This window comes from Chroicocephalus ridibundus, chromosome 3, assembly GCF_963924245.1.
Source record: "Chroicocephalus ridibundus chromosome 3, bChrRid1.1, whole genome shotgun sequence".
NCBI classification, from domain to species: Eukaryota; Metazoa; Chordata; class Aves; order Charadriiformes; family Laridae; genus Chroicocephalus; species Chroicocephalus ridibundus.
The window spans coordinates 47535685-47558300 of NC_086286.1; the positions used below are offsets into that span (position 1 = coordinate 47535685).

General features: G+C 41.2%; 1 protein-coding gene across 2 annotated transcripts in view; it reads left to right on the top strand.

The window, feature by feature from the left end:
- The window catches only part of PCNX2 (pecanex 2), a 161074-nt gene that overhangs the window by 54104 nt on the left and 84354 nt on the right, over window positions 1-22616 (top strand). For both annotated transcript variants that reach the window (XM_063329031.1, XM_063329032.1), the window contains 3 exons: window positions 1572-1663; window positions 12387-12496; window positions 14707-14803. In XM_063329031.1, coding sequence (XP_063185101.1) covers window positions 1572-1663; window positions 12387-12496; window positions 14707-14803 — 299 coding nt within the window. The remainder of the gene's footprint in view (window positions 1-1571; window positions 1664-12386; window positions 12497-14706; window positions 14804-22616) is intronic.

The window sequence follows — 22616 nt, forward strand, 5'->3', positions numbered from 1 at the left end:
GTGCCTTTCTGGGTTTATAACCTTAGATTAGAGTATATTATTGCATGTTTTAAAGCACATTGCATGAAAAAGCTAATGGTATTCATATAACAGTGGGGTGAATGCTAATAAGACCCCCTTGACTAGATTTCTTTTTTCTTTTGAAAAGTTGTATACAAGTTGTGCTGCAGAATGTGCTTGTCATCAAAGAGCTGTTTCCTGGCATATATTCTGTGACTTTTTAAACTCTTATAACTATAGTAGTTATAAAAAAGAAAAACTTTTTTAAAAAGTTTTCTGTTAAAACTCTATTTGAAAAAGAAAAAAATGTTGCATTGTTCCATAGTAAGGCATGTTCACAGGATATTGGATGCGTGTGTTACTTCAGTCAGAGATTAAACAAGGCCCATGAGAGAGAATGCATGATTTGGCGTTGTTTTTTTTTTTTTTGTTGGTAGTGGTGGGTTTTGTTTTTCATTACTGCTTAACTAACAGAGAAGATTGGGATGCATCTACGCCGTCATCTTTGTTTGGATCAGAAACAAACTTCCTCCTCGTCCCCTCTTACCACGTGCTGTTTTGCACCATGGAATGATGTCAGAGTATGCAAACTGGATTCCATTTGGATGAAGCTTAAAGGAAAAGTGTAGTGTAAGGGTGCACCTATTGCACTCCAAACACTAATGAGCGTATGGTCTGTGGGACCAGACTGCCAGTCTGCAGTAAGGCATCTCAAACATGTATATCAAGGATATCCTCAGCACTTCTCATTCCACAGACCCACGCTTACTGCATCATTCTGCTTGCTACTGCAGACATAGCCTTTGGCAAGTGGTTAAAACTGGTACAGATGATACGGGTGTTCTTTGCTTTTTGTCTCATAAATACCATAGCAGACCTGGAGGAAATAACACGTTGGATAAAGTCCTCATCCTATCAATAATGATGATTCTAATGTATGTCGAACCCTAATTAGGGCATGGTTTTGCAGCCCCTGCGTCTGCGTTGCTGAGACTGCTGAACTCCTAATTCTGTCTGACAGTTTTTCCTACCCTGGTTCTTGAAGCTCTCAAAGGAGGTTATAGCAAGAGATGGTCTGGCATCCTTATCTCTCCCTTTAAGTTCGTCCATGTATCTTATATGGTGCAAATCATGGTCGACCGAGCAAGTTAGGATGCTTTTGGATGATACCAGAGCCTGTGTCTCAGGTGCAAAGGGAAGGAGGAAAATTCCACATGGAATTTGACTGGGAAATTGCCAGTTTTGTAGATCACTTCGTTCCTCCTTGGTAGCAACATTAAAAAGCATACTGATGTTTTGGCAAAACAATATTCAGTACAAAAAGCAGTAGTGTGGGACCTCAGGTCAGTGGAAAACACATAAAGTACAGTGGTACGCGGTTTCAATCTTAGCTGTAAACAGTTTTGTGAGCTTGTTTGGGGCATTGAAGGTGTTTTCTCAACAACCAGCTTTGTGATATCTGATTTTAATCTCTGTACCTCTTGTGATGCAAGAGCTGTTTCATTTTTTTCTTTTGATTGCATGTTCTCATTTATGAAGAAATTAACTAACATGTAGTGTCTGTATTTCAGCTGCTGCTGGGCTCGTATCTGCACTATACAGCATTTCCCGAAGCTTTGTGGTTCTCATTGTCCTATATGCTTTCTGCTTCAGTGCAGTGAAGGTAAGCCAGAAAAACAGCACGGCAAAAACTCAAAATTTCAAGCTCAAAATTCATATAATCTAGGGAAACCAGCACTGTTTGGTGCTATGTCGTCATTGTTGTTTATTAAGATAAGCTTTACAAGCCATGCTTGCTTCACGTTCTGCCTATTAACTACACTGAAATATATCGAAACTGTAGTAGAAATACTGGAGTAAACGTGTGTCTAATACCCATGACTGTTTCTCTTGCGTGTATCAGCCTGAAATGATCCACTGAATTTCCCCTACAAAGACTAACAGCAGTCTTGGTTTAAAAGACTGGAGCTCCTATTGACTTGTATAAGCCAGGCTGAATTTGTTCAAAATTCCTAGTAAGGTCCATATTTCCAAAGGTTTAAAAAAAAAAAAAAAAAATAAAAAATTTCTTGTTGCTTCATAACAGCATGCCTAAGAACTTAAATGCCCAGCTTGCACAGACCAGTGGACCATTTAACACATAATGTATCTGCAGCCACAGGGAGGAAATGCAATAATATAAGCCAGATGACTGTTTACCACTTTTTTCCCTAATGTTCCGTCAGTATCCACAATTGTTGGAATAAGGATGTTGGCGAGTGTGTCTCTGCTTATTTCATTTGGTATTTGTGGGCTTGTTGTCTATGGATTTGCCGAGTCCCTTCCTGAATGTGCTGGTCCTGTCTGTCTCTACAACTTTGTGCCACCAAATTCCACGTGTCCGCTGCGCCCTGTGCAAAGCAGTGCTATCCTTCATTGGTTTTAAACTGATCTGCTAATTTCACCAAGTTTTGCCTATGCCTAGTGTCGCAGGGTTTGTGGAAGAACTGTTCTGCATTCACTGTATCTGCTGCCTTTGCAGTTTCGTAGGCGTCAGTCATATCTCCCCCAGCCATCTTCTGTTTAAACTGAAGAGTCCCAGACTTTCTAGTGTCTCCTTGTAAAGCAGCTGCTCTCTCAGGAGTATCTGAATTAGTCACCCTACTCCTCTGCCTTCTCTTAGTCTGTTGTGACCTTCAGATGTGGAGAGTAAGTTGTGTATAGCGCTCAGGATGTGGGTGTGCTGGGGCTCTATATGCTGGCAAAATGACTGGCTGCCTTGTTCTCAGTACCCTTCACAGTGATGCCTGGTGTTGGACTTTTTTGGCAGATGCTGCATTTTGAGCCATATTCAATCTAAAGAATTTATTTTTTTGCATTTCATGTATATGTCCTCTGCATCTTTTTGGTTAATTTAAAAAATAGCACTGACATTTTGGCTGCCTTCAGGTCTGCTGTAAAATTCCCAGTGCCCACAGCAAGACCAGAATTTCGTTTTAGACTTGTGACAAAACTTGTCCTTTAAGGGACAGTCTTTTGACAGAGTTTTATTACAAGCTAGATGCTGTCAGTGTCCATGCAGGGGTGCACCAGGATGTGCAGCAATTTACAAGCCGCTCTTGACATCTTGCAGGCGTACATGAGAGGATGCTTAGTGGTGCTGCACATGCGTAGCACACACAGAGATCCCAACATGAGGTTCTACAACAGCCAAGGTTGTATTGTGTCAACACCCAGGCTGGCTATTTACACGGATGAGAGGAGCGATCAGGTGTTTCTTTAAGGGAATTCTTTATGGAACATGAGCATTTCTATAATGGCTTTTAACAATTTTCCACTTAAAATTTTGAATAGGAGCCTTAAATCAAAAAAGGTCAATTATAAAGCCTTAATGATCTCTCACAGATGATCAGAGCTGGCTGTGCATGTGTTCTTAACCACTCCCAATAGTCAGGTAAAATGTGTTAAGCCACCGTTTTATCTTGCCCCTGGGTGGCTTCAGTCCATACACAATAAATTATGGCAACTCAGCTGCTGAGCAGTGCTGCATTAAGAGACTTTAAATTACATGTCTTTGAATGTGTGTTGTACTCCCAGGGAATCTCCTGTCGCCAGGCTTACCCAGTATATCAGTTATAGTGGTGTGGCCTGGCTCAGCTGTGTGACGCCAGACAGCTTAACTGCTTCTTATGCTGTTTCTTAAAGCAGCTAGTATTGCTAGTATTCCTGTTACTGTTTTCTGGCTATATTGATGATTTGGAAACAGGAACCTGGGATGGAGAAGGTGCTCTCTGTAAGCGTGAACAGAGTGAGAAAAATCTATAATGGGGGGGAGAAGCAAAGAGAAAAATGGAAAGAGCTATATGAAAGGGAGGAATTGAGTTAAACCACTGTTCAACAGGCAAATATCTGTGGAAATGGTATTTTTTTTCCCTGAAGGTTAGCAGGAGACGAATCAATAGTTGAGGGTAGGGAAGTTGTGTGATGGATACTTTAAAATAGTTTTGTAAACAGTATTAAAGAAAAGCCTCTTAAAATATTCTACGGACTCCTTTCTCAGCATAATACTTTAAATTACAGCATGCAGGTGGCTTTGTAGATAAGCAATCTCCTCATGGATTAGACTTCAAACTGCTTAGAAATATGCTTTTAATGCTACCCTGAAGTTGTAGAGTGCTGTGAAAGATTTACAAGATATCTGTTGTAAATTACCAATATTAAGTGCAGACTTTCTGTTCACACAGAAATTACAGTTAATTTGAATTTTTATGGCACAGTTCTTGTGAAGGCACTTCTGAGGAGGTTAATTTAAAGCATGTGAAGATATTCCACTTGCTTCAGCTCATAATCTCAGTCTACTGGGGTGCTTGAAATTTCAAACATTTTTTCTTCTATAAGTGATGAAATAAGCACTTGTGTTAACCCTCCTTGTTCTTCAGTCGGGTCCAGAGACTTTTTTTTCCTTTTGGACAGTTGTCTATAACATTGCAACCGAATGATTCTGTCAGACTTATTCTTTGGTTGGTGGAGGAGGAATAGGAATTCGCTTAAACGTAAGAGAAGAATCTGTTCCTGAATAGGGACGACTGTGAAAGGTGGTCTAATACTCCTCTAAGAACTGTTCTGATATGTAGTAAGCAACAACTTCTGATCCTGATCAAATGAAGGTTTGGATTTTTTGTGCACTAGAAGTTGCAGAGTTTAACTCAAAACTGTTTCATTGAGGTGTTTGCACAATGGTGATAAGTACATGGTTTTCTTTAACATAGAAATGGCATCTCTTCCATGCTTGCACTTTCCAGCTTTTCTTTATTTTTCATTTTTATTTTATTCTTTTCGGTTTTAGTTGGTTAGGCAAAACCAACAGAGCAGAATTTTCACTATTTATGGAGGTCAAAAAATCATCACAATCAAAAAGATTGAGGGCAGGGAAACACGATAGACTCTCTGGCACAGGATTTCTGGGTTGCAAAGCTTGTTTCTTGGCTGAAATGTAGCATCCTCAAATGTAAACTCTGGTTATTGGCAGAACATCTTATAGCTCAGCAGGTGTAACTAGCAGAGTTCTATTTCCTGAAATAAATTGCAGAGGAGAATGGATCTGTAAGTGGTTGCATGCTTTTTACTGGTGAACAATTGCTCACATGGAATGCCCAGGCTGGAGACCCATTCCAGCGGTATCAGACTTGAGCCTCTCCTTCCTTAAGTGGTTCTTGTGTTGTAATTGTTATACTTCAGGGTGAAATAGTCTAGCCCCATTTCTCTGTGTACGTTAATTATTCCAAAAGGAAAGAAATTATTCCTGAAGAAGTTCATTAGAAGAATAATTAATTTACCACATGATTTTCTTTTTTATTAAAATAAATAAACAATGTTAATTGATCTGTGTTCTTAAGCAAGTTTTTCCTGTTCATTTTTAGAACAGAAACTATATATATGTATGTACAATAGTTTGATTTAGTTGCAGTCAAATTTTGAAATGATTTTACTATAGCAAATTCATGGTGGTTAATCCTTTGCTCTAGAACTCAAATTTTAGAAAAAATAAAAAGTAAGGATTGAGCAGTTGTTTTGGGGCATGTCCACAAAACAGTGTAAGTACTTGAGTTAACTTTCAATGTGTGAATATAAGCTCTGAGAATTGAGATAAATAGGCCTGTGCTGAAATCCTGTGCCTTGTCCAGACTGATTTTCCTGTTGAATTACACTGTAGAAAACCGAGAGTCTCTATGAAAAAGCAGCTGCAGAATAGATGTATCATTAATTTTACTTAATAATTGTCATTGATTTTTGTTCAGATAAGTTGCCTGAGGAAAATTATTATACAGTATTCTCAATTGAGAGTTCATCCTATGATCTGCAGACAAAACTTGATGTGCCTAATCAGTTCATCTGGCCCTGCCACTCTTTCTGAGTGACCTTGCAGCACCTTTGCCATCGCATGACCAGAAATGTTTCTCTCTCATGGCTAAAATGCATGTATCGCCTAAAAGCAGATGGACAGATCTCTAGTCATGTGATAACAGTGAATGTGCAGGTTGGATCCTGTGGCAGGCTGCTTACAGATCAGAAACATATGGTGTGTTTTGTTGGATGGCTGCATATGGCTCACCTGGAGGACACAGGGTGTTATGTGACCAAACACTGCGTGATGGGGAGACTTGTGCTTGAGTTGTGTGACTTGGACGCTTGGAGGAGGAACAGGAACACGTTGTTTGGAGGTGGCTGAGAAGAAAAGGGGTTCCATTTGCTGTGGCCAAGTGATTGACTCCTCTCCTCAGAGTGCTCCTCAGAAGCTTTGCCCTTGCTTGCTGTTTGTGCAGAGGAACTGTGGGTCTGCAGTTTGTCAGGATCTCTTCTGGTGCTGCTACTTCTGGACTGATCAGTTTTCTTTTTCTTTAAACTAGTTAAATTAAAAAAGAACCCCCAAATTGTTCACAGTAGGAAGTACAGGGTATTGCATCTAAAATTATAACAGATAATTTCTCCAGAAAACCCCAAAACACACAAAATAGCTGGAATTCCAGGCCTCCATCTGTGTTTGAGGCCTTGAGAACTGATGCACAGGATGCTGTTCATCACAGTTGTCAGGCAAAGGAGCTTGTTGTGAGCGGAGCAGGTTTTCAAGTCACCATCTGACATAGCTGGTAAAAAGTTGTTGTTCCCTCTGGTGATGATATAAAGTCACCTGGATAGATTTTTGTTTTACAATCATGTTATCCCAGTGATGATGCAAAGGTGGTTTGGCTACAGGTTTCAGATGCTGTAAAGCATCTCTTCATACATCTTATCCCATGACACATCCCTGTCATGGGCGTCTGGCCTTACCTACTAAGAACTTGATTTCAGACCAGAGAGAAGATAGATGTCTTAGCTTCTGAAGTGCAAAGACCTGAGTTTCTCCTGCTTGCTTTGAGAGTTTTTATCTCCCAGGCCTCTGTTTAATAATATCATCACTCCTTATTCCAGTTTTTTCCAGGTCCTCTATGAACTTCCATTTACTTTTGTTTGATAAAAAGCTCTAAATCCTAAAAAAGGTTTTATCACCTCTTTTAGTCATTCCTTGGATTGTTACATCTAATAGCAGCAATTTTTCAGCTCGCTACTTTTTTTGAAGCTATTGGGTAACTGAGTTTAGTTTAAAATTATCTGTGTTCACTTCAGCCTGGCTTTATTTCTGGTCTCAGCTTCAGTCCTGTAATCTTAAACAGAAATTGGCAGCTCTAATAGCTACCTTACCTTTGATGTATGAAAGGGTTATCTCTTTTTCCTGGAGGAGGTGTTTTTATTTTCAGATATTACATCCATCAGATTGGAGACACAGGAACTTCTGTGCCATCTTTTTCACTTGACTAGAATTGCCTAATGTGCTTATTTTTTTTTTTCTCCTGCTCTGTGTGGTTTGTGGTCTGTGCACAAATATTTAACAGATATTAAAAAAAAAAAAGTACTTTTTCCACAAATGTTCAGTCTGGAATTTAGCCATCTTGATATCAGTCTTTAGCATTCCAGTGCATCGGTGTTTTGCTGTGGGGCAGAAGAGCACATCCTCAAAGGTTTCTGGAATCAGTCAGTCCTTCTCTTTCTCTTCTGCCTTCTGTTCCAGTCAACTGGTTTGGATTTGAAACTTACTCAGAGACAGTTAATTGTCATCCAGGTTTTTTTGTTTGTTTGTTTGTTTTTTTCCTTAAACTGCTTAAGGAACTTGTGGTTTATCTTAATCAGCCTGGAAAAAATTCAGATTTTGGACTTGGGTCAGAAAAATAAAACTGATGTGAATGTGTTCATATGTGGCACAGCTGCCTCCTCCAGCTCTGTGTAAGTGCTTATTTTTTAAAAATGAAAGTTATATAGTTTCCATTACCTTATACCTGAAGAGAGTGTTTTCTGGTAACTTGCTTATTGCTTCAATGGACAGTTACTAAAAATCCTGTGTGTATTTTAAACCATTCTCAGCTCACATTGATATAGTTTGGTTTGTTTAATGAGCTTCAATCTCATTAATCAGAATAACAATGCTGCTTCATCCCTGTTTTCAATGGCACAGGTTTCATCTGTGTACTAATAATTTTGAAATATTTGTCTTAGGGTTTTATAATGGGAAAGAATTACAAGCATACACCTCCCTCAATCTGCTAAGACTGCCCAAATAAATTTCTGAACAGCATTGAATGGTACCATGCATATAGACAGAATTCCCGAATGTGTAAGTGACCAAAAATAGACATATAGGATTATTAGACAGCTTTGTTTCTACAGCATAAAATACTTTCAGCCTTGTTGGAGGTTTTGAAGACAAGGCTCATCAATTTTATGTACTTTTCAATTAAGAGACCCCTGAGAATTGTCAGATATCACGCGCTTCAGTGAGCAACGTTTGCAGCCATAGTCAGGCTTCCACTTTAGTCATAACTTCAATGGTTATGCTCTTAGTTTCCTGGATGTGTAATATGAACTTATTGTCCAGATATAACAGAAAAAGTAAATTACGTCTGCAGAATCTGATATGGCCAGGGTTGCTCTTGTAGAAGTATGTCACTGTATAGAAATGTAGAAATCTGCAATTCTTGTTTAGGATAAACTTACCATTATGTGAAACATGAGTATCCATGCCCCCTGCCTGAAGGTGTTGCTCATCTTACTCTCTAGTCAAGGAATCCTAGTCGCAGACCGCGACCCTGTTGTGTAAGGTCGTGCGCGCACGCGTGTGCATACCCCTGTATCAGTTCCATCCTTGTGGATTTTAAATTTCAGCAATGAAAATCTGGTCACGGATAAGAGTTGGGAGTGCAGAGACAGCACTGCTCAGAATGGGTAGCGATATCTGTATTCTGGTAGCTTATCACTTGTCGGGTTTTTTTGGAGCTCTTCTGGGAAAGTAATATTTTGTGTTCTATGGATGATGGGAAGATAAAGCTGGTGGGCATCTCTCCCTAGAATTTGTCTCTAACCAGTGTAACACGAGGGCCATGAATAATTCATGTTTCCTGGTTGTTAGTGTTCACTGAAAATGAGTATCCATGGTAATATAGTTAGGCTTATAGTTAACCTTGTAGAGAACAAGTCATTGTTACCATTTTCTCATACCTTTGGGGACAGGGGGCAGGATTCCTTTTTATAGTCTCATTTGGAAAGTTTTTATATGTTCGGAAATAGGATGATAGTATTTCTTTCAATTTACCATCACATATGGAACGGCTGACTGTCAACAGCTGTCCTGCCTATTGTTTGATGTGAGCAATAGCATAGATCCATGATGAAGCTAGGGATTGGAAGTAAGGAGAAAGACCCCCACCTAAAAAAATATTGGTTGAATAATGATGAAATCCTGACAGAGTGGACAATTAGATGATACCTATTCTTCGTGAAGAGCAACTGGAGTTTGTCTCCATATTTAAGAAGCCAGTCAGTGTGCAAACACATTCAATGATGCTAATGCTGCAGCAATCTGCAAAGTCTTTGAGTTGAGAGGAATATTCAGGGGCAGGGGGGGCAGGAAGAGATAGCAAGAATTTCTACTTACTGCAATGGTTCTGCTGTGTTCAGAGCACTTTTTCTTTGGAGTAGGACATATGATTTATTTTAGCGTATCTTTGAGAGATAAGAGTTTGCTACATGCTTTTTTTTTTTTCTTTTAGAGGAACAAAGAAACAAAAAGGATAAATAATGTAAGACAGAAAACTACTATCACCACTTTTTAAAAATACCTTTGCCTCCCCACCTTTACCAGTGGTAAAAGGCTTGTAAGTTCAAAGACACCTTTATCTTCCTTTCTAGTGGGTTGTTTTGGGATTAGGAGATTCTGTGGTTGAAATGGAATACCACCACCCCCACTGCTGGGTCTGTGTTAACTCACCACTTTCATACTTAACCCCGTAAGTCCATTTCACTTGTTTTAAAAATGACTCCGTGAGTGTCTGCATCAAAAAGTCAAAACTGTATGTGAAAGCACTATGCGCTACCTCAACTAAATGAGGTAAAGTAGGAAGTCAAACTCCCTGTCTAGTATGACAGATAATACCAGCTTCCAAGACTAAAACCTGTTCCTGTTTTCCCACTGAGAAGAATAATTGTCCAATTATCAGGTATATTGTTTTTTTCATCTTTTTAATTTAAAGCTCTACCAGGCAACATTAGTGGGGGAGGAAAATGACGAAATGGAGCAGGGTACATCACACTGATGCTGGAGAAATGACACCTTTGTTCATTCTCATCTCTTGTACAACATTGTGTAGCGTTATTGTGGAAAATCCTGCTCTCTAGGCACATAACAAATATCGGAAGGCAGCCTGTCCTGCCTGCCTTCCTGGCTCCCTGGCAGCTGACCTTTGAGTGGACAATGACACTTTGGAACTGGAGCACAGGCCAGCCAAATGCAAAAGATGTGCGTGATATACAGAAAATATGGAAGTAAAGAGTTCCTGAGATATCAATGTGAGGAATCAGCCATGTGCGGTTTTAGAGCGGAAACAGGGTGAAACGATTTGTCAAACTAGCTACTGATACGTTTTGATACCCGGGAAGGTTGCTGAGCTCTTTATAGTATTTTGAAGTAAGTTGCAGGGTGAAGGGGCAGCCGTGCACTAGAAGCTGCTGGGGGTGTCTGTACACAGTTGTGTTACCCCAGAAATGCAGTGGATATTTGGATGGGCTGTGGTTCAACTACTTTTAGTTAGTTTTCTTCACTGTTTTGAACAATACTAATTTCTTACCTAAGACTAAGCGTGGGAAAAGTTAACCCAAAATGTATTTGGCCCCAAAACTGGGAACAATGAAATGAAAAGTGGAATTGGATGGCAAAGTTTAACTCGTCAAACTTTTGGTGCTGGATTCTTTCAGTAATACTGTGTAACTCTCGCTTTTGTTTGTAACGACTGTTTTACGTAGGATTTTTTGATAGAATTAGACGCTGTGATGTTCAGTAGTAGGATGAGGGGAAGGTAATTCTTGGAATTGAAATTTCACTTCTGTGATACTAGTTCTTAGCATAATGGTAATTTCACTGTTAAATTTCAAAGAAACCTCACATTGCAGCAGGTAGTTTGTCCCTTAACAGCAAATTCGTTTGTCTTACCCAGGTATTCATTGCCCCTGAAAAAAATGAAATCTTTCTTAATGTGAATCAGCTCTGCTAAGAAATCATGCATATCACTGGGCAAAATTAGATGAATGAAACCACCTTATTCTGTGAAAATATTGATCCTGTACAAGTTGTGAAGTTTTTCAAGCTAAAGACATACTGCAGAAGATACCTTGTTCGTATGAACTGAACAAGGATTAAAGTTTCACAGGTCCTACAAGCATTGTCTCTCAAAATCTACCCAGAAAGTGCTCTGGTATCAGGGTCTGCTAACCTCACATTCACTTGATCGGGTAAAAGTTGTGTGGAGGCATTGAATGAGCCTAATAACAGAAATGGCTATGGGTCTGATCCACTTAGTTTCTTTGTCCTTCACAGAAAAAAATTGTGTCCTTTTGCAGCCAGGACTCGCAAGTGTGTCTTAGGATCCCTAGTGTGTAGCTGAGGACTCCACAGATGAAGCTGATCTCGATAAGTGTTCCATAGAATCATAGAATGGTTAAAGTTGGAAGGGACCTTAAAGATCATTTAGTTCCACCCCCCCTGCTGTGGGCCAGGACACCTTCTACTAGCCCATGTTGCTTAAAGCCCCATGAACGTGGCCTTTAACACTTCAAGGGATGGGGCATCCACAACTTCCTTAAGCTTCATGTTCTTTATCTTATTATTTATAGCCAATTTTAGCTGTTGAAGTCACCCAGAGACAGTTTCTCATCTTGGTTATGCCCAGAGTGTGCTGACGAGAGCGTAAATTCTCTCATTTCCCTACTCGGGGATGTCATGTACAGTGGTGAGAGCTCTCCTTCTCCACTGTGTTGTGTGTGGATGTAATGTGCGAAGCAGCAGAAAGATTTGAGTGAGGTGGCAGAACTGTATCCTACTGCCTGATTTAGGTGACATTGGCATTTGTTGAGTGCAGTCTGGTCACAAGTCAAGTAACTACATATCAATTTAGAGTTTAGACAGTGCAGTTCATTTCACTTGCACCTCATTTTAATGAGAATTAGCCTCTAGTGTTTCATTAAAGAGGAAAGAAAACCTGCCTTTCATGTGGTTTCCTAGCTAATTGCTGATTATAGAGGAATTGCATAATATGATCACAAAACATGCCTCTAATCTCAGTCTTTTTCACAATAATAGACTTTGATATGCAAAAGGATTTTCAGTCATTGGTAGATGGTGTACAAATCTAGATGCTGTGTATTTAACACTGCATGTATGGCTTAGCCTACTGTAAAAAAAAAAAAAAAAAAAAAAGATAAAAAGAAGAAAATTAAGCTCTGCATTCCTAACTTACAAATACTCTGCTTTCTGTCCTCCTGTTCAGGAACCCTGGGATGCACAACACATTCCAGCGCTGTTCTCTGCTTTCTGTGGTCTGCTAGTTGCACTTTCTTATCACCTCAGCAGACAAAGCAGCGACCCATCTGTACTGATGTAAGTTGCCTGCAAATGTTATTTATTGATTACTCTGTACATACAGCACACAACCAGAGTGATGCCTAGGTTTCAGAGCCACATGGACTGTCTCACAGAAGTACTGTGGTGAGGTGGAAGTTCCTCGCCATGTCTGCCTGGCTGGTATCAGTCCTGTAAATAAATGAAGTGCTGCAGTAAGGCTCGTGCTCTTTAAACAACACTGTCCAAATTCTCTGAAGCAGATTTCACCCTCTGGGAAATTGTGCACTCGCCATGTTGGAGGATAACAATTTAGTTGAGGGGCCTCTCAGGCTACTGGAGTTGCAGAATGTGCATTGGGTAGCACTGTGGCAAGGAGAAAGGGCATTTGATGTGCTGGGAAGATGGCTCAACTCCAGCTCTTGCTGAGGGTCACTGTCAGTAGGCTGTGCCTCTCTGTTTGGGATTAACTCTTTCCTTTTCTGCTCTGACATAGTCTGCTAAAGGTAGCTGAGGAAAGGTAGTGTGTATTAAGAGCTGCCGTTGAGAAAAAGGGAGATCCAGGAGAGAAATCCCCAACATCGTGATCTGTAGGTTGAGGTGGCGTGAAAGAGGCACGTAGCTCAGGGGCAACAGACATGAGTTTTTATGTGTGCGAACTATGCTATATGGCTGTCATGGGGGCTGTTGGTGGCCCACAAGCAGCTGGGCACCTATGTATATGGCTGTGGGATTAAGCAAGCAGGTTTTGTGCAGCTGGTATCACCATGCTATCTGGGATTCTGTTTCACAGACAGCTCAGTCCTGTCCTAGAGCAGTGCAGAGGGCCTGTGAAGAAACCCCTGGGTTCTCTCCTTTGATTCATGAGGCGTGTTGTGCGTGTCTTGAGGTGAGGCTCTTTAGTGTATGAAGATTGTGGTAGGCACGTGGTAAGTCAGGGTGGTCGGATGCACAATTCTGTAATAAGGAGAGAGCTGGGTAAAGTGGAGGGTGTTTTAGGCCATTCAAGATTATATTTGAGGAGAGAAACTTGGGAAAAGGAGAAGAATTCTGATGAGGAAGGAAAGGATATAGGGCACTAGTAGAAAATTGGCATCCCAGCAAATCTTACAGAAGAGCTGAGAAGTTCCTTCTTTGTCATCCAGAAGATTCAGAGAATCTGATACACGTTTACTAGGTTCTGATGTGTCCAAGCAACAAGAACTGCTTCTATCTATTGCTGTTAACTTTATCCAAAGCTTACTGTGTCTTGCATTGATGTCAGTTAGACCTGGATCAAGTTTTGTGTAGCTAGTGTGTAGTTCACCTACCATTTCAGTATGGAACTCGGGTATTGAAGGAAGTGAAGCTGTGTGCTGTATTAGCCTTGTTTAGCCTTGGAATAAAATCTACACAGGTAAACTGCGAATCAGCATGGAAGCGTGAGCTCTTTCAATTTTGAAGTAACTTAAATGTATTCTTCTCTCCCACTCCCTAGGAAGGACACACCAGTTTATTAACTTCTTCAATAAAACAGAAACTTGTGTTTCCTTAAAACTTTTGTTTTAAGGAAGTAATATTAAACCATTACATTCATTTTAACTTTTAAATCTAGCTACTGATTTCATAACATTCTTAATCAAATCTTCAGCAGCTGAAATGGTTGTTAAATATCTTAAGATTCAGAATATGTATACAAGAACATCAAATGTTTATTGTGCAATCATGATAAAAATGTATAATCCTTAAAAAAAGAGGTTTAAGATTTTCTTTTAAACAGCTCTGAACTTAATTAAAGGATGTTAAGGAGATTGGAAACAGTATTTAAGGGATGGCCTGTGGCATAAACTTCAAGACGGAGGAGGAGGTACCACGTAAATCTGGAACTGACGATTAATATATAATTTATACAGAAGTAGCTTCTTTGGCCTTTCTAATGTGGGTCTGAACAGCTCCCATATTGGTTTCAGCTTAGCTGAAACATTAGTAAAGGGCATGAATGGAACAGTACCCTCTCTGATCATTCTTCTAAATGACTGAGTCACATTGATTGGACTGCTGAGACTCCTTAACATTTTAATGATGAAGTTCTATACTGATCACAAATGGAGCTGATTTGTTTCAATCTCCAGCTATACAGAGATAAGATAGCTACTGCATACATAAGGAAGGAAATCTGAGGCTATTTTTTCCTCCTCCTCTGCTGCGCAGGAATATTCATATATTAGGCGTGTTCAGAAGTATCCTAACTAGGATTTGTTTTTTAACAGGTCCCTTATTCAATGCAAATATGTTCCTCACTTTCTACGTCAACAGTTTGAAGATTCATCAGCAGATCCGCTCCCAGAAAAGATGAGAGAATCAGTGGTAAGACCTTTTCTTTCATTACTTTCTGTTCAAAGCTCTCTCCCATCCATTTTTCCTACTGAGGAACCTCTTAAATGTTCTTATTTTGCAATTTAAGTATTTAAATTACTAAAAGCACAGAAAGTGGGAGGATCTCTATCCTATTCCATTAAATCCACAGATGGAAACTGAGAGAAGTTCTTTTAGATCTTCTTTCTAGTTAGGCTGGAGGGCAGAAGGGGGATATTGCAATTTTCCTTTCTGAAGGGTTCCTTTGAAGGATTCAGCAACATTGTTTCCTTAATATAGTTGATGGGAAATGCAGTCTTAGAGCTTGGGGAATGAGGCATCTCATCCTGGTACTCAGAGAGTTAATGCAGGTTCTGTGCATAGAGTTGCAGCCTGGTAACCTGGTGTGAACAAGGTAGGCTGGGTTGTTAAACAAGTGTTCAAAAAGGTCGGCAGTCATAGAATCATAGAATCATTTAGGTTGGAAAAGACCCTTGGGATCATCGAGTCCAACCATCAACTCCACTCTGCAAAGTTCTCCTTTACACCATATCCCTTAACACCACATCTAAATGACTCTTAAACACATTCAGGGATGGTGACTCCACCACCTCCCTGGGCAGCCTATTCCAGTGTCTGACCACTCTTTCTGTGAATAATTTTTTCCTAATGTCCAGCCTAAACCTACCCTGCTGCAGCTTGAACGCATTCCCTCTTGTTCTATCACTAATTACCTGTGAGAAGAGACCAGCACCAACCTCTCTACAGTGTCCTTTCAAGTAGTTGTAGAGAGTGATGAGGTCTCCCCTCAGCCTCCTCTTCCTCAAACTAAACAGTCCCAGCTCCTTCAGTCGCTCCTCATAAGATTTATTCTCTAGGCCCTTCACCAGCTTCGTTGCCCTCCTCTGCACTCGCTCCAGCACCTCGATATCTCCCTCGTATTGAGGTGCCCAAAACGGGACACAATACTCAAGGTGTGGCCTCAGCAGTGCTGAGTACAGGGGGACAATCACCTCCCTCCTTCTGCTGGTCACACTATTTCTAATACAAGCCAGGATGCCATTGGCCCTCTTGGCCACCTGGGCACACTGCTGGCTCATGTTCAGCCGCTTGTCAATTAGAACCCCTAGGTCCTTTTCTGCCAGGCAGCTCTCCAGCCACACTTCCCCAAGCCTGTAGCGATGCATGGGGTTGTTGTGGCCCAAGTGCAGGACCTGGCACTTGGCCTTGTTGAAGCACATTCCATTAGCGTTGGCCCATCAATCCAATCTATCCAGGTCTCTCTGTAGAGCCTCCCTATCCTCATGTAGATCAACACTCCCGCTTAGCTTCGTGTCATCTGCAGACTTGCTGATGACACACTCTATGTCCTTATCAAGGTCATCAATAAAGATGTTAAACAGAAATGGTCCCAACACTGAGCCCTGAGGGACACCACTTGTGACCGGCCGCCAGCTGGATTTAACTCCATTGACCACCACTCTTTGGGATCGCCCATCCAGCCAGTGCTTGATCCAGGAGATCGTATGCTCATCCAGGCTGTGAGCCGACAGTTTTTCCATGAGAATTCTATGGGGGACAGTGTCAAATGCTTTTCGAATGTCCACAGCCTTTCCCTCATCCAATAATCGGGTCATCTTGTCATAGAAGGAAATCAGGTTCGTCAGGCAGGACCTGCCTTTCATAAACCCATGCAGGCTAGGCCTGATTCCCTGGTTGTTCCTTATATGACTTGTAATGGCACTCAAGATGATCTGCTCCATGACCTTCCCTGCTACCGAGGTCAGACTGACAGGCCTATAGTTTCCCGGATCCTCCTTTCTGCCTTTTTTGTACATGGGCGCTACATTTGCTACCCTCCAGTCCATTGGGACCTCCCTAGTTAGCCATGACTTCAGGTAGATAATGGAAAGTGGCTTGGCAAGCACGTCTGCCAACTCTTCCAGCACTCTTGGATGTAACCCATCCGGTCCCATAGACTTGTGCGCATCCAAGCGGTGTAGCAGGTCACTGATCACTTCCTCTTTAATTGTGATGACCTCGTTCAGCTTCCCCTCCCTGTCTCCTAGCTCACGAGGCTGGGTGCCTGGGGAACAGCTAGTTCCACTGCTAAAGACTGAGGCAAAGTAGGCATTGAGCACCTCAGCCTTTTCCTCATCCTTTGTGACTATGTTTCCCTCTGCATCCAGTAAGGGAGGGAGATTTTCCCTAATCCTCCTTTTGTTGTTAATGAATTTATAGAAACATTTTTTGTTATCCTTAACAGCTGTAGCTAGGTTGAGCTCAGCTGTGCTTTGGCTTTCCTAATTTTCTCCCTGTATAGCTTTGCTATATCCTTATAGTCTTCATGAGAGACCTGCCCCCTCTTCCAGAGGTCATAGACTCTCCTTTTGTTCTTGAGGTCCAGCCAAAGGTCCCTATTTAGCCAGGCCAGTCTCCTTGCCCGCCTACTTGTTTTTCGGCACACAGGGACAGCCTCCTCCTGTGCCTTTAAGACTTCTCTCTTGAAGTATGTCCAGCCTTCCTGGGCTCCTGTATCCTTCAGTCCTGACAAACTCCCTGTCTACGTTGGAGGGGGACAGGGTGTGGCCTACAGAGTTACGTGTGTTTAAGCAGCCCTTATTCATTGTTTTTCTAGGGCTAGGAGTTGACCTGGTTTTCAGGAATACCTTTTTCTGTACCAGGAAGTACTCTTGACTGTATGCCTCCATCCCAGCCAAGCCAGGTGGAGCACAGACCAGACTTGGCACCTGGAGATGGAAGAAACATGTGAAAGTTGACTAGTGTGAGAGAGGGTACGTGCCTGGTACCCAGTGTTGCTCTCTCATTCTCTCTTCTTTGCTTGGCAGGCTGTTTATTTCCTACTGTCTGGCACATAGCTCTAAGTTTGCGTCAGCTTATTTTCCACTTCTACATAAATATCCAAAGTGACCCATCTTCCTTTTTGAGTCTTTTTATATTAAAAAAAAACCTCACTGTTACCCAGGGGAGGTTCATTTCTATAGAGTTCATGTGGGAAGATTGTCAATTATTCCTAAATTCCTGAATGCTTGCAGAACCAAGGAGCATTCAGAGAGTGCCTGGAAGACAGACTGCCTTTTTTTGACCCTTAGACATGGCCTGAGAGTCCATAGTGCCCAGTGGTACAGGTTGCTAGTGTGGTAGCAGGCCTGACCTCCAGATGTCCCTTCAAATGGATGCATCTCTCCTGTACATCTTGTATCATATTTGTTGGTCATTTTATAAGATGCTACACAGCCTACATTCAGCATATGAGTTGATCCCACACTTTTTTACTTTTCTTTGCTAAGCTGCTGATTAGATAGTTATTTTCTAGCATGTATAACATTATTTTAAACTGCTTACTCTAATAAGGCCTGCCTAAGAGTAAATGATATGTCTGTTTCTGGTTGCTTGCATTGAGCTACAGTTTCTTGCAAACTAAACTATTTGCAACAGGGTCACGCTGCAATATGAATGTCCAGCTAGTAACGGAGTAAGAAATAATTTATGTTGAAGTCTTGCTATATTCTGTGGTATTTCTGGTGTGTGGATTATTGCCACAGTTCATTATCAGCCCATTGTTATACGTGGGTACAGTATGGCAGATGTAATGGAAAGCTTCTTGTTCCCCTGTATTCATATCCCACTTGTATCTTTTGTTGATAGTGCCCTTCTTGGAGCAGTACAGAGTCTGATCTCATCTGTTCTGCAGATGGAGCCTTGGCGGGGGACTGAAGCAGTTGCTGTGGCTGTCCATTTAACTGGTTTCATTTCACAGTGCAGAGGGAAACCTTGAGCGAGCAAGGCTTCAATATATTAAAAACAAACAAACAAAGAAAAAAATTAGCATGTAAGATCCTGGCTGTATTTTCAAAACGGAGTCATGCTGCAGACTCTTGACCTGTTTTTGTGTCAGTGATGTGGACGGGGATCTGATGGCTTATACTAACACAGTTACCACATGGTTCAACTGCACTTGGGTCCTTACCACGGGGGCGGAAGATGCAGAAGCGCAGGGAGGACAGTGGTGGGACTGGCCACACGTAGGACTTCAGTTCTTCTCTTCACCGTCTCTCATTCTTGTCATGTTTTTCCAGTGTTTTTTTGCATTTAATTGCGTGGGATTCCTGGCACCTTTTGCTTTCCAGGATGTACCTGATTTTGGGGTTGGTGCTTTTCTACTCTGTACGTTTGATACTCCATGCTGCTGTTTTAGGCAGAGGCTGCTTTCCTTCAGTGTTCTGGAGCTTGCTAGTTCTTCCCCTTTCTTATTTTTTTTTTCTCCTCTGTCTGGGCTTCCGTCAGTCTGTATTAAAAGGGTAAGCAAATGTGTTTGCTTACAATGTCAATTAGCAGTGCTAATTCTTTACACTGGGAGATCTCTTGAAGAAAGAGAGGGCAATTTTTGATTAATCCAGGCTTTGTCTAACCACTGTTATCTGGTACCTCTGTCTCAATTAAACGTTAACCAGTTTGCCAGGAGACTCCCACTGCTCTCTTGCAGTGCAGTGCTAACAGAGCAAGTAGGGAAGAACTGAGGCAGGAGAAAGTGCACGTGCCTCAAGTTTGAGGAGCGCAATCAAGGCACAGTCTCTGCTGACTTCCTTCAGCAACAGCAGTCACGTTTAGGATGTCGGACTCAGCTGACTCTTAAAAGCCAATGTTAAATAGCTTCCAGAACTTGTGCAAGGGAATCTTCAAACAGTTCAGAAACTGGGTGGAGCAATACGTTAGTATTTGAAGGAGACTTCATGGTGGTAGTATGTTTTTTTCCTCTTGAAGTGCTCCTCTGTGAGGAGAGTATTCCTAACCCCCTGCCAGTGGCAAGAGATGGCAGGATGCAACACAACAGCCAGCCTTGCCCTGGTCTACATACAGAAGTATGGACTTCATAACATGCCATTTAAATAAGACCCGTTTTAAGCAGAAATCCTGAGGCATACAGAACCAAAACGCCTCCTTAAGGAGCTGAAAGCAAACAAGGTTAATGTTGAAAATTAATGTGTTGTATTCTGTAGTGGCTTTGCATTGATGTTAGGAATAATAAATACAGCATCTCTAATGTTCAGTTACATGACCTTTACTATTTTCCTTTGCTTGAATAGCTGTGTAAGAATTGCCAGCTTTGGAAGCCTGAATTACAAAGCAGCTGTGATGGATAATTGACCATTCAGCTTTGAGAATGGAGCTTCCTACCATTATAATTAATTTCTATAGGCATCCACATGGCTGATCACTAGATTAACCAGTGGCCTGAGGGTACTAATGTGTTACATTCAAACTCAGCTTCCTTCCTGGCCTTTAATACAAACATTTAGATAGCCAGTAAAAGGATTTGTACAAAGCTCCAAACACATAATTGAAAATAATAATTAAAAAAAAGGGCCACTATAGCATATTCTGCTTGTAAAATCTCTGAGGCATCAAGTGTAGTGATGTTGGTTTGGGCTTTCTTTTTTCCCTCAAGTGTAAAATAGAGAAAAAAGAAAGAACATCTGCTTTCAGCCCTAACTATATCAGTGATTATCTCTCACTACAGAGATTTTAACTTTGATTAGAGCTTAACTTTTCCATGTTGGACCAATGGCAATGAAGGACTCAGGCATATCACATCATAGGGCTATTCAACATTCAGTTTATAAGCGTCTGGCTTTGCGAATGGAATCCAAAATCCTGCTTTATACATTTGGGTCTAAACGCAGGACGGGGAACAGAGTTGTGTCCCAGGTGCTTTGCAGGAGCTAGCTGCCTTCAGCAGGAAGGGTGGAAGCCACAGATCCACCCATAGCAGCCTGTAGGTGGATGCCCAAGTTTTTTTCCTGGAAGGTGTCTCTGAATGCCCCTCAGCCAGAGAGATAACTTCCCAGGGTCAGCTGTTTCCTGGGGGCCGTGACCACTAGACCATGACATGAAACAAAAGCAACTACTGCTCAGCTTTGTTTTTAGAAAGAAAAAAACCCCTGAATTTTGTGAGAAGTTTGAATGTGTCTGCAACATCAAGAAGCAGCTCCTGTGGGGACTGTTGTGCAAGTCAGCAGCTGAGCAGTACGTTTACATTTTGAAGTAGTTTTGTGTGAGGGCAAAAGGGCAATCCTGGGCATGTATGATGCTTTAAACACTTTAGGTGTTGCCAGAGTTGGAATGCAATTATCAAATTTGGGTTTAAATACCTGAATAATAATCATTGCTTTAAAAACATAGGCCTTTTCCTGTATGGGACTGTTAATGTGTCAAAAATAGTGAGAGCACCCTAAAAAGAACACTTGAAAACTCAAAGATGGGAAAGGTGGGAAATACCAGTCCTGTGCAATATAATCTGTGTAATACATTCTCTTTTGAATGCAATCTTTTAAAAAGGGTCTCTTTAGTGACCTGGCACAGAATGGAAAGTTAGGATGCTGCCTTTCCCCAAAATGTCCATTATTATCACCTCTGCTGATTTTTACAGCTAAATTCTTAATATTTGGTGTAGTTCTTAAAATAGCAGCTTCTTTATTCACCTGATTGTGAGAGAAATAAGTCATTTTAATAATAATAATAACCATCTTCTGGTGTACAGAAGAGCTTGAAAATATGATTGGAGTGTGGTTTTGTTCTTATAAGCTTGTTTTAGATTATTGAGGAGTTAGATTCAGCTGTGCAGAAAGTGATACTTGATCAAGACTTTTGATAATATGTATTCACAAAAGGGCTGAAATAGTGCCATGTAAATCTGGCACTGCTTAACTTGGATGCTGAATTTTACAAGCTAAATACTGCTGCTTTACGTCGATTTTATTATGCAACATCTTTAAAAAAATTTGGAAAAGTTAAAAAAACCTTATTTCCATTATATGCATTAGTAATAATTCCCTAATCAATCTTTATCAGGGTTTCGATTGTGATTTTTCAGTACTGCTCCACATACTAAACCTACTTGAGTTAGAGATGGATGCACAACTTGGTAGTGAGAGAAGGTCTGAACCAAACGGAGAGGACTTGTGAGGACAGGCAGGAATCAAAGGTTGTTCAGGGAAGAGAAGGCCTTTCCTGTGGAGGTCCCTCACGTTGTGGTTCTGTTGCATACGATGGCCAAAAAGCAAGGAGCACAGCCAGGAGGGCTATGTTTTGAAAAGACGGTTGGGAAGAGTTAGGAAGACCTAACCCTGCCCCTGCACCTTCCCACCTATAGTCCGTCTGGAGTACGGGGCTGTCTGGAGAGGTCACAGCTCTCGGAGGGGAGGGAGCACGGTTCTTTTGGAGGTGCTTGCTTCTGAGCAGCCTGGGAAGGGGAAGGACGGTGGTGAATTCACCTAAAGAATTCAGCTAAACCAGATTGGAGTTTCCTGGGACAAAGCAAAAGTACCTCTTGAGCCTGAAGGCTTTTTAGTCCTGCTGAATTTCAAAGGCCTGCTGCAGTAAGTGGAAGTGCTGATGCTTGTGACCTTTTATGAAGAAGCATCTTTCATAACAGGGAGTGATAGGCAGCCTAAATATAGCGGTTGCTACCAGCTTCCCCTGTAATTCGCAACCCTTCTGTTGTTCACTTGTTCTGCTTGCTTTCTTTTTATCTCCCTTATTCATAGGTTTGCTATCCCATCATTATTTTAGTTTTCTTCCTTTTTCTCTGATGAGGTACGTGAAGATTATCTAGTTTGCAGCACCAGGAAATTGGATGAGCTTCTAATTTTAACAAAACTGTTGCATTTTACATGTTGTTTCTAGATGTCTTTGAATTAAAGTGTAAGTCAGCTTCTAAACCAACAGCTACAAATAGTTACTCATTTGATAACTTAGCAGTAGTACTGAGTGCTGAACTTAAATGCCCCTCTCATAAATCGAA